Genomic DNA, 12,483 nt, shown 5'->3' on the forward strand with positions numbered 1-12,483 from the left:
TGTAATAACTTTAAATGGAGCATAATCTACAAAAAATATTGTGTCACTATGCTGTGAGAGTCCCTTGGACTGCAAGGAGATCAAACCAGTCAATCCTAAAGGAAATTAACTCTGAGTGTTCATTGGGAGGACTGTTGCTGAAGCTGCAGCTCCAGTACTTTGTCCACCTGATGCCAAGAGCTGACTCATTGGAAAGGACTCTGATGCTGGGAATGATTGAGGGCAGGAGGAAAAGCGGGTGGCAGAGGATGAGATAAGATGGTTAGATAGCATTACTGACTCAACAGACATGAATGTGAGCAAACCCTGGGAGGTAATGGAGGACAGAGGAGCCTGGCTTGCTATGGTCCATGGGGTCACAAAGAGTTGGACATGACTTATCGATGGAACAACAACGTGTCGTACCCCTGAAACTAACATAATATTGTAAATCAATCATACTTAAAAAATACTAGCTTCTGCACAGAATGGCATGTTTATTCCTAATGAGAAAACACTGTTTAACACTAAACGAGTCATTTTATTCTCATTTTATGCTTGGTTTACTTGTCTACCAAGTGAGGATAAGACCACCTGCCATAGTAAGCGTTGTAAGAACTAAGCTAGATCTTGTGAAAGTACCTGGAAAAGAATAAAATTAAGTAATTAGTAATAATTTAAGGAATGCAGTTATTCTCACTGCTCTTTCAATTAGTAATCTGTGTTTGGGGATGGAGTTCAGGTGAAAGAACCAGTCGGTTCCTCAGGGACTGCCTTGTTCCTGCGTCCTGGCCATGCAAGCGCTTTGTGCTAATTGCCTGCGGGGGACAGAGGTCCCCCCCTGGGCTCTGCAGAATGAGCAAGAATGAGCTGGGCTTCCAGGTGTCAGAGCCAGCGCTCCTCAGAGGGCCAGGGCCAACCCCATGGTTAAAAGCCCTCTCCTCCAGGGTAGGAGAGCAGCCACGCAGCACAGCCTCCTTCCTAATTTCACACTCTCCCCCCTGCTTGATCCAGCAAGCACCAGTGACAGTGTGACAGAGTCACATGGGCTCTTGAAGCCAAAGGTATGTTTTTCGTAGAAAATTCATAGATTTCTACTAATGAGAATCCAGGGTATAAGAGGAGAAGAAGATGGGAAAGGAAAGAACAGTCAGGAGAATCGGAGAGAGGAGAGGGAGCAGATGAAATGACCTTTTACAAGCGCTGACTTTGTATTCTTACTTTCTGGAGAAAGTTTGGAGGACATGGTATGGGGGCCCCAAGTACATTTGTGACCTTCCCTATCAGCTAAGAGAGCTTCCTTGGTGGCATAGTGGTAAAGAATCTGCCTGCCAATGCTGGAGACATTGTGGGTTCAATACCTGAGACGCGGGTTCCATCCCTGGGTCAGGAAGATCCCCTTGAGAGGGAAATGGCGACCCTCTTCAATGTTCTTGCCTGGAAAATTCCATGGACTGAGGAGCCTGGCGGGCTACAGTCCATGGGATCACAAAAAAGTTAGACACGACTGGCACACAGATACATACCAGCTAAGAAAAGAGATAGGAAAGGAAAATATTTAAACTTCACAGGGGAATTATAAAACTACAAATTAAGAACTTTTATTGAATAAAATTCATTTCTAGGATGTCTAGGAGAGAAACTGGAAAATTCTTATCCTGATCACACCACCCCCAAATACACACACTTTTGTGTGCACATATGTGTCCTAGGAACAGAATCCTCCAGCAGAAAAATATCATGGCAGACTTTGGAATAGCCCAGTGCCCCTGGTCAGACAAATCTCTAAACTCAGACAAATTTCTAAACAAAATCTTTAATTCCTTTTTCTTTTGCCAAAGAATTTGCCAATATTTTTTTCATGCCAAAATCTCAGAATGTCAAATCACAATTTCTCTTGCTTTTAATTTAAGCCTGTTTTTGCTTTTCATAGATAAGGAGAGCACCTGCTGGACAAGCAGGTGTCTTTGAAATCCCACCGTATAGCAAAGACATTAACTGGTAGGGAAAAAAAAAAAAAAAACCACCTCTCTTTAATCACTTCTTCTTAAACAAGTTAATGTCTTGGACATTTTCTATAATACTTATTTTCTCTTGCTTTCTCTTCCCTAAAAATCTGCACATGCTCCATCCACTTCCTTTTCAAAATGTCAGGCAAATCAGGTAAGCCCCTCCAATAAGGAACTGCCTATGCGAGACAGGGCAGAAGGCTTACTTCCTGGCCCTCACATCAAGCACTCCTCTCTGTGGTTTTCCTTTTGAAAACCTGCTGCAAACTGCCCTCAGTTTGCAGAGGATTGTACCCTGGAGAGCTATTCCTGGAACACCATGCTTATCCAGCTTTCTCCAGTCTGAGTTTGTGGTGGGGAGTTTTCATACACATTTGATGTACTGCCATTTAACCCTCTTTTAATTTTTTAAGATCCTACGCTCATTAGAATTGCCCTCTGAGCCACCCTGCATCCAGCATTCCTTTTCCAACAGTAGTATCAGAAATCGATTTAAGGGAGCTTGGTTGTATTCCCTGATGCAAACATCAGATGTAGAGTCCCCTCTAGACATCATTGATTCCCTTCATCTCCCTTTATGTTCCTTAAATTTTAATATATACTGTGATGCCTCTAAAGAGTAATAGTTTCCATCGTTTTACTATGAACTATACCATTTTTTCTTTTATTGATCCTATATTTACCTACTTTAGGATTCAAACTCCTCTTTTCTAATTCTTGAATTCTGAGATTTGGGGGCTGGAATTCCTGTTCGCATCAAACACTTCAAATCCACCTTAGACTTCATCCTTCTAGACAAAGTTTATTCTGCTGTGTGGCCCTTGCGTGCCATACTGCCACAATGTTATCCTACATTGAAAACCTTATCTCCAGTCTTGACCAGGTCACCATGAAAACATGAACTTAGAACTTAGATTGAAGACAGGCACAAACTGAGCTCTCAGGAGTATCACTGTCTACTGTCTCCAAATAAATATTTTAAAATAAATCATATATAAAAACTTCTCTGCAAGGATAAGGAATTCAGGATTAGGTTTCCTTATTTGTTTTTATTTTTTATGATTCCCTTTCTGTTTATTGCTGAAGCTGATGTTAAAGGAAGGCTTGAATTCTGAGAACTTGTACCCACATATGGGGAGTGCCAACAGCTCAGGAGCAGTTTCCGTAATAGGAGAAAGCCAACTCCAAATTCCATATTTGTTGAGGCTAATCTGCAAGTGGCCAACTGAGAATTGTGGTGAGATTTAGAGGAAGAATGGGCAGAAAACTGGGTGAAGGTAGGCAACTATAGCATCCCGGATTAACTAAGAAGCAAGTCTTGGTTGCTTTTCTCAATATCTTGAAAGTTCAAAACAAATTTACAGACAGGCCAAGATGGGAACCATCTATGCACACATGAGCGATTCCTTAAAATCCTTCTGTACCCAAACAAATTCCATCTAGGTGCTCCTAAATTACACCATAAATAGCACAGGCTCTGAGTTTGGTGTTGTCCTCTCTAAGCTCCTCTTAAAATGCAAATAGTGCCAGATCAATTTAACATTCCAGATTACAAGAGAACTATTGTAATTGAGAACAAGAACTCTGAATTACAAGTTGAGAGACCCTTTAAGGGAGGAAAACATCCTGAAGAGCGTCAAGTTGCTGAATTCAAACTTGAAGTTATTACAGTCCTGTTTGCTTGGGGAGTTTGTGCAGATCAGGCCAAGAATCCCGCTGATATGGTGTTCCCTCCTGCATTTGCTGAGTGGCAGGGGTCAGCAACCTCCCACTCCAGGCGTGCCCTTTCCTTTTCCCGTGCTGACTGGTTTATTCCTTGTTATGCACAGAGGGGGGACCAAAATAAATTTTGGGATCACTGAGCAGCACAAAGCATCAGCCACCCAGAGACCAGACAACTTATGGAAGAAGACGGGCCATGTCTGTCTGTGTGTCTTTCTCCTCAAGGGACACAAGGGGACAGAAACTTCTAGGAGGAAGTAGGGAGATGGGTGCTAGGAAGAACAGAAATATGAGCTAACAGATTGGTAACTCAGCTCCCTTAAGACCTAAATGAATAGAATAGGCAGTCACCTCTTCTTAAGGCATTAGGTAGAGAAAGGAAGGGGGGTTGAAAAGTGTTCTGAAATCTATATCATCCCTGACTCAGTAGAAGGACTACATTGCTGATCTAAAGAAACAGACAATTAAAAGAGATTTCCTGCCTCACTTCTGGGTGGAATCTAGCATCAGGATCTCCAGTGTTTCTGCTACTTACTGATGGAAAGGACAGTTCTCAAGGTCTTTGGCCCAGAGGTGTGGCCAAGTGACCCCTGTCTGGAGCACCAGGACCAGATGAGCACACTTGCACACATTGCTTGAGGAACATCTCCCATAAAGCTGCTCTCCGGGTGTGGGAGCCAAGGTTCGTGGACATGTTACGGTCCAGAGGAAGAGGCAGAGCATTTACTGCCAGTCTTCAGTGTCTGGATGAGGACAGCTGACCCAATACTGTTTTTGTTTTCTTCTCAGATCCTTTTATTTATTAGTCAAAGAATGGGGAAGGGCTTTGGTTCATGATTTTCAGAAAAGCCTAGGTCTTGCCCAATGAAAGGAGATGGTAACTGGCCCATTATTAACAAGAGGTAATTTTTATTTATGAGATATTAAGAACTACTCCATGGTTTAAGATGTGTACCGTGGTCATGTTGCAGGAAGGAGGACCCCCTTCCAGGGCCCGAAACTGGGCTCTTGTCTAACACTCAGAAATGAATTGTCTGAGAAGACACATGTGCTGACAAAGCAAGAGATTTTATTGGGAAAGGGCGCCTGGGCAGAAAGCAAGAGGTACGGGAACTCAGGAGAACTGCTCTGTCACATGGCTTGCAGTCTCGGGTTTTATGGTGATGGGATTAGTTTCTGGTTGTCTTTAGCCAATCATTCTGACTCAGAGTCCTTCCTGGTGGTGCACACCTTGTTCAGCCAAGATGGAGCCAGAGAGAAGGATTCTGGGAGGTGGTTGGACATGTGGTATCTCCTTTTGACCTTTCCCGAACTCTTCCGGTTGGTGGAAGCTTATTAGTTCCATGTTCCTTACCAGGACCTCCTGTCACAAAACTCATGCAAATGGTTACTATGGTGTCTGGCTAGGGTGGGCGGTTTCAATCAGTGTGATTCCCCTAACAGTCATATACCTCAAACTTTTAGGAATCGCCTCTGAAATATTCTATCATCCTTTACTAATTATGGACACCTGATAACTGATTTAACTGCCTTTGGAGTAAACCTTGTTTCTATCTTTAGCCTGTTCCACCTGCATATGCTTGGGCTCAAGTGAAGTTTTGTCCAACATTTACCTCTTTTAAACTCACATATTTGTATCTTCTGTATTTGGTGAGTAAGTTTATATTCATGCTGCCCATTCTTTGCATGATTTTATAAACTTATCACCTCCTCCCTTAAACTTCATCTTTCTAGAACAGGAGTTTTCACTTGGGGGCTGGATATAGAAAAGACAGGAAAAAAATTATTAGAAACTTCTGGGGAGCTTTTCCAAATACAGCCAGTCTGTGTGACCTTTCCCTGAGTACATCAAAACTTTGGCTGGGTAAATCTGTATTTTGAGAATTTCCACATTTAGCTCCAATGGTCAACTCCTTCTATCCTGTTGTCATTACTGTGTTGAACTTAAGATCCAATCTTTTTGTTCTTTATAAGGCACTTCATTCCTGTAATAACTCACGTTTGATATTCACATGGAATAAAGTTTCCATTCATTGTGGGACTGGCAGTGTTTGAGGATTGCCTGAACACTTGCAATCATAAAGTTTAAACTGGTACTTAACTATGAAGCTCAATGACATCAGAACCACACCGATGCAGATCCACCTAATCCAGCAGCTTCCTCTTCACTCGCTTTACTCCTGGTTTTCCCTGGACAGATTCCCCAAGTGACTGAAGGCAACCAGAGATGGAAAGGGCCAACAGCAGCTCCTGGGAGGGCTTCATTCTGATGGGTGTGTCTGACTACCCCCAGCTGGAGATGATCTTTTTTGTAGGCATCCTCTTCTCCTACTTGCTGACCTTGTTTGGGAACTTGGCCATCATCCTGCTTTCCAGCCTGGATGCCCGGCTCCACACACCCATGTACTTCTTCCTCAGCAACCTCTCCTCCATGGACCTTGCCTTTACCACTAGCTCAGTCCCCCAAATGCTGATCAACTTGTGGGGAGCAGACAAGACCATCAGCTATGGTGGCTGTGTGACCCAGCTCTATGTTTTCCTCTGGCTAGGGGCCACGGAGTGCATCCTGTTGGTGGTGATGGCGTTTGACCGCTTTGTCGCGGTGTGCCGACCCCTGCACTACACCACCATGATGAATCCTCGGCGCTGCTGGCTGCTGGCTGCCATTGCCTGGTTGGGTGGCTTAGGCAACTCTGTGATCCAGTCAACGTTCACTCTGCAGCTCCCTTTGTGTGGGCACCGGAGGGTGGACAGCTTCCTGTGTGAGGTGCCTGCCATGATCAAACTGGCGTGTGTTGACACGAGTCTCAATGAGGCTGTGCTCAACAACGTCTGCATGTTCTTCACTGCTGTCCCACTGAGCGTCATCCTGATCTCCTACTGCTGCATAGCTCAGGCGGTGCTGAAGATCCGCTCAGCTGAGGGGCGGAGGAAGGCCTTTAACACATGCCTCTCCCATTTGGTGGTGGTGCTCCTCTTCTATGGCTCAGCTATCTATGGGTATCTGCTTCCAGCCAAGACCAACAAGCAGGACCAGGGCAAATTCATCTCCCTCTTCTACTCTGTGGTCACACCCATGGTGAACCCTCTCATTTACACTCTGAGGAACAAGGAGGTGAAGGGGGCACTGAGGAGGCTGCTGGGGAAGGGAAGAGAAGTCAGCTGAAAGAAGGGAAAATGCCCTCATCATTTACCACCTCTTCATCTCTACATGCTTTTTCTTCTTCTCTCTCTGGCCAGGGGAACATGAGGAGTACTAACCCCAGTACAAGCTTATTCTCCATAGCACTAAGCTGTTGACCCATGGCTAGTGTTATTTCTTAGGTTCTATACTTATTTTCCAGATATCCTCCTGTGGGCCACAGATAACAGAGCAGAGGCTGCCATCGAGGCTCAGAGGTTGTTGACTTAGTACAGACTTAGCTCATGGTTACTTCTGTCCACATTTTATTTTTACATATTCATTATGTGTAATAAAAATTACACGTGTAGTATTGTACTTTAGAGAATTAAGTAATTTAGGTAATTAGGGTTAAGTGGTATCATAAGGGTTTGCCCACCTCCCTGCCCCCCGGTCTGATGGGATTGGTGACCTTACAAAGAGAGGAAGGAGAGGAAGGTCTTTCTCCACACACACTCAAAGAAAAGGCCAAGTGTGGACAAAGCAAGCTTCTGTAACCCAGGAGCAAGCCCTCACCAGGAACAATTCTTCCAGAACCTTAACCTTGGGTTTCCAGGGTCCATAATTGTGAGAAAATTAATTCCTGTTGTTCAAGTCACTCAGTCTGTGGTAGTCAGTTGTGGCAGCCTAAGCAGGCTAAGATAAGTGGTGTAAATTTCAATGTCTCTCATTACTAATGATGTTACTTGGATCACTAAATGAGGGTGGTGTCTGCTAGACTGTTCCATTATTTCCTACTTTGTAATTAAGTATTTTATGGGGAAGTACTTTGAAACGGAGGCTTCCCAGGTGGCACTAGTGGTAAAGAACCCACCTATCAATGCAGGAGACCTAAGAGATGTGGGTTCAATCCTTGGGTTGGGAAGATACCCTGGAGGAAGGCATGAAAACCCACTCCAGTATTCTTGCCTGGAGAAACCCATGGACAGAGGAGCCTGCAGAACTACTGTCCATGGGGGCACAAAGAGTTGGAAATGACTGAAGCGACTTAGCATGCACACACACACTTTGAAACTACTTAAATATCCTGATACTAGTTAAACTCAGTTAATTCTTTTATTTATGTGTATCTTACAGAATCAATGTTTCCTGTTTTATTCTATGGTTTATAACTTGTTAATATCATTATATTGTTCTCCCCTGTTTAACCACTGGGATTCCATTCAAGCTGACTTTTGTCTTTTTGACTTGTCCCCATATTCCTTGAGCATTTCCTTGCTTGCTTCCACATCATGATGTCTCAGGTTTATGTTTTATTAACCCTCTCTGGCACTCTTTTTCATCATCTGAAAAATGAATATAGTAGATGGCAGGAACAATGTAAGGATCAAAACAGATAGTGCATGTTTGAGTGCTTGGAGAATACTGCTCTATCAAAGATGAGTTATACTTAATCAAAAGATGGAATATTTACCCTGAGGAGATTTATCAGTCTATTCCACATCCCAGTTCTCTCCATTTATATGCTGATGGAGAGCTACTCTCACTGTACAACCAGGTTGTTTATAACTGATAGATAGATGAAGTGGGGTCAGAATAAAGGCAGGGAGAAGCTGCCACTATTCTTTTCCTCACACTGTCATCCCAACCCATCAGCTCCCTCTTTAAAATATATCCAGAATATCCCAATCCAGAATCACACACACATTTCAAAATTAGGAAAGTATCCGAATGTTCATCAAAAGGAAAATGATTTAAGAGCAAACTCATAATGGGGAATGACAAAGACAGGAGTTTAAAAAAAAATGAGGTTGATATATTGAAGCAGAAAAGCTTGAAGATATACTAAGCAGGGAAAATTGCAGATTATGGCCCAGCAAGATACACACACTAAACAGTTATTTCCTCTGGAGAGGAAGTGTAATTTTGGAGATAAGAGATGAGAGAATTCATTTTTTTTAAGTGAGAATGTTTTGCAGTACTTTTGGTATATGAAAAAATTAAAACATAGGGGAAAAAGCATTGGGTTAGAAGCGAGTTCTAGTCCTACTTCTGTGATTACACAGTCACTTAAACACTGTTGCAATTTTCTCATCTAGAGGATGATCACAGAACTGGCTTCATAGGATTGGTGTCAGGATAAGTTACTGTGTTGTTATTGTTCAGTTGCTAAGTGGGTTCCCACTCTTTGTGGCCCCACAGACTACAGAACGCCAGGCTTCCCTGTCCTTCACTATCTCGTGGAGTTTGCTCAAACCTGTCCATTGATTTGGTGATGGGATACAACCATCTCATCCTCTGCCACCCCTTTCTCCTCCTCCCCTCAATCTTTCCTAGTATCAGTTTTTTCCAATGAGTTGGTTCTTCAAGTCCTGTGGCCAAATACTGGGGCTTCAGCTTTATCATCAGTCCTTCCAATAAATATTCAGGGTTGATTTCTTTTATGATTGACTGGTTTGATCTCCTTGCCATCCAAGGGACTCTTCACGTCTTCTCCAGCACCACAGTTCAAATGCTACTGTGTACGTGTATAAAGAGTACACAGAAAAAAAAAAAAAAAAAGAGTACACAGTACACAGAGTACATCATGAGAAACGCTAGGCTGGATGAAGCACAAGCTGGAATCAAGATTGCTGGGAGAAATATCAATAACTTCAGATATCCAGATAACACCACCCTTATGGAAGAAAGTGAAGAACTAAAGAGCCTCTTGATGAAAGTGAAAGAGGAGAGTGAAAAAGTTGGCTTAAAACTCAACATTCAGAAAGATCATGGTATCTGGTCCCATCACTTCGTGGTAAATAGATGGGGAAACAATAGAAACAGTGACAGACTTTATTTTCTTGGGCTCCAAAATCACTGCAGATGGTGACTGCATCCATGATATTAAAAGATGCTTGCTCCTTGGAAGAAAAGCTATGACCAACCTAGACAGCATATTAAAAAGCAGAGACATTACTTTGCCAACAAAGGTCCTTCTAGTCAAAGCTATGGTTTTTCCAGTAGTCATGTACAGATGTGAGAGTTGGACTATAAAGAAAGCTGAGTGCCTCAGAATTGATGCTTTTGAAGTGTGGTATTGAAGAAGACTCTTGAGAGTCTCTTGAACTTCAAGGAGATCCAACCAGTCCATCCTAAAGGAAATCAGTCCTGAATATTCATTGGAAGGACTGATGTTGAAGCTGAAACTCCAATACTTTGGCCACCTGATGTGAAGAACTGACTCATTTGAAAAGACCCTGGTGCTGGGGAAGATTGAAGGCAGGAGGAGAAGGGGATGACAGAGGATGAGATGGTTGGATGGCATCACCGACTCAATGGACATGAGTTTGAGCAAGCTCTGGGAGTTGGTGATGGACAGAGAAGGCTGGTGTGCTGCAGTCCATGGGGCTGCAAAGAGTTAGACATGACTGAGCGACTGAACTGAACTGAAGACATCAGGTACCTTATGGGTGGAATGGAGACTAGCAGCCCACAGTGTTCAGTTGTTTGGGAAAGAATGAAATCATGTCTTCTGAAGTTTGGGTGGGGGGCAAAGGCACTAAGGCTGAAAACAGCCTGTTCCAAGATGTGGGAGCAACTCACTTGTGCTGGATTGTAGGCTGTGTATAGGAGAGTGGGTAGTGAGGCTGGAGGTGTAGATTAGGTCTTAAATGCAAGGGGGAGCCCTGCAAGTTAGGTAGTCTTGGCTTATTTCAGTGGCTTTAAGGAGTCTTGAAGGCTTTTGAGCAGAGCGGTTTATTCAGTTGGATTAGATTTGTAGAAAGAATCTGCTCGCTCTGTAGGAAGACAGGTGACAGATGGGAGGAGACCCTTGTACCAGCCTGGCCTAATGATAATGCCCCTAGACCAGGAGTTCTTAACCCTGGGCCATGTTGCCCCTCAAAGATATTTGGCAGAATCTGCAATCATTGGCAGGACTGGTGGGTGCTCCTGATAGCTAGTAGGCGGAGGCCAAGGGTGCAGCTAGACATCCTATGATGTGTAGGCCACTCGCCAACACAGACAACAAAGGCCTGTCTAATCCCAAATGTCAATGGTGGTGAAGCGCGGAAATCCCACCCTGGAGCCATGGAGTGGACACCAAGGGGAGAAAGAGAGAGCTCAGGGACATTTCAGCCAGAGACCAGTCTTTGCCTCCTTTCATAGTCTTTATAATGCTTAAGTACTGGACACCCAGTTAATCAGGTGTAAAGACCCAGACTTCCTTGTCTTGTTTTGCCCTTTTATTCCTTTACAAAATATTTATCTGGTGCTGTGATTCAGCAATGAACAAATCACCCGTTCTCCAAGAACCTTACATTCTTATACAGATGATAGACATTAAACCAGTAAATATATATCAAGTAGTGGGATATGCTACAAAGAAGTTCCTTTAAGGTGGAGCTTTTGTTACTGTCACCTCAAACCATTTACTCTACATCTTGTACATGCCAAAGCACTGGGCCAGATGCTTTACAAACAGCATTTCTAATCTTTTTCTCTATGCTGCAAGGTCAGCGTAGTTATGCTCACAAGACAAAAAGTAGGTTACAGAAGTTGAATATTTTCCCTAAGGTCGGTTACTATGAACTTGAGCTGGGACTGGACACTGGATCCACCTAATAGTCAAAGCATTTCCATTAGGTAACACTGACTTGAGTGGGGAAAAAAAATCTGTGCCTTCTCACCCAAACTTAGCAAAGTGAAGTAGAGATGGAGTTTTTATTGAAGAGGCCTAGCTGGCCAGACTAACAAGACCCTGCCACTGTCAGGCAGGGTACTGGGATTCTTACTCTTCTGTTCTGCCCAGTCACACATACCATGCCTCCATGGAAGGGGTACCCCTTGACGATCCTCTGCAAAAAGTGAGATCTCTGATGTCTCCTTTTGTTTCTTTTTATTTGATCTCTTTCTGCTTTTTCTCACTTTGGGCTGTAAAAGTTCTTAGGATCATGTCTAATCTACACTGTGTGATTAACTAGCTCTTAATTTAGCACCAGGGATGACAGCATCCTTGGGAGGTAGTTGGTCATAATGGGTGTGACATGAAACCTCAGCTGTGCCTTCCTCCTCCCAAGGAGGCTGGGCCTATGGGCCCCTGCCACAAAAAGCCTGCCCTGGTGGATTGAACATGTAATATAAGGTCTGTGTTTCAAGGTTTCACAGAAATTGGTAGCCAGAATGTTGAGAGAGTGAAAAATTAAAGGTTTTGAAATTGATTTGACTCCAGTTCAAAATCTAGCTCTTTCACTTTAGTCACTATGCAAGTCACTTAACCCATGATAGCAGGTGTGCTTTGGGGCTACTAGGAAACCCAGACTTTATTTGCAAATCTCAGTAAATCCCCAATTTATGGAAAACTCCAGAAGTGCCACTGGAATGGCCAACTGCACAGGGAATGCTCAAGCGGTTTCAGGAGCACAGCTTCCTCCAGATGGCAGAACAGGGTGGCAGAAGCTCAGAGTCCTTGAGGGCAACTTCCATACCACAGGGAGTAGCCAGGTTAAAGGCTAGCATCCTGTGACCTGCACCCGTGAAGCCCCTCTGTCCTTTTCTTGCTCTCCACCCAGAAGCCAAGCTGAGGATGAGCAACAGGACTGCACGGAAGCTGGAGCTGATGATGATGAAAGCAAGGATTTGCCTGTTATGTCAGCAACGACATGGGCACAG

At 43.7% G+C, this 12,483-nt stretch overlaps 1 protein-coding gene across 2 annotated transcripts; it reads left to right on the plus strand.

Moving 5' to 3' along the window:
* The first annotated feature begins 5,612 nt into the window (after nucleotides 1-5,612).
* Nucleotides 5,613-6,919, plus strand: LOC122701323 (olfactory receptor 2C1). Of its 2 annotated transcripts, XM_043914142.1 has the most exons (2): nucleotides 5,613-5,636; nucleotides 5,968-6,876. In XM_043914142.1, exons 1-2 carry the CDS (start codon nucleotides 5,613-5,615, stop codon nucleotides 6,874-6,876), a joined length of 933 nt encoding a protein of 310 aa, XP_043770077.1. The 2 variants fall into 2 exon arrangements, with proteins under 2 accessions (XP_043770077.1, XP_043770076.1); XM_043914141.1 differs by lacking the exon at nucleotides 5,613-5,636 and having other exon boundaries at nucleotides 5,915-6,919.
* The last annotated feature ends 5,564 nt before the right edge of the window (nucleotides 6,920-12,483 follow it).

Source organism: Cervus elaphus, chromosome 10 (genome assembly GCF_910594005.1).
Source record: "Cervus elaphus chromosome 10, mCerEla1.1, whole genome shotgun sequence".
Lineage (NCBI taxonomy): Eukaryota > Metazoa > Chordata > Mammalia > Artiodactyla > Cervidae > Cervus > Cervus elaphus.

What these genes read in the sequence shown, in the direction of transcription:
- LOC122701323 (XM_043914141.1), top strand. Translation starts at nt 5,938, where the DNA reads ATGGAAAGGGCCAACAGCAGCTCCTGGGAGGGCTTCATTCTGATGGGT.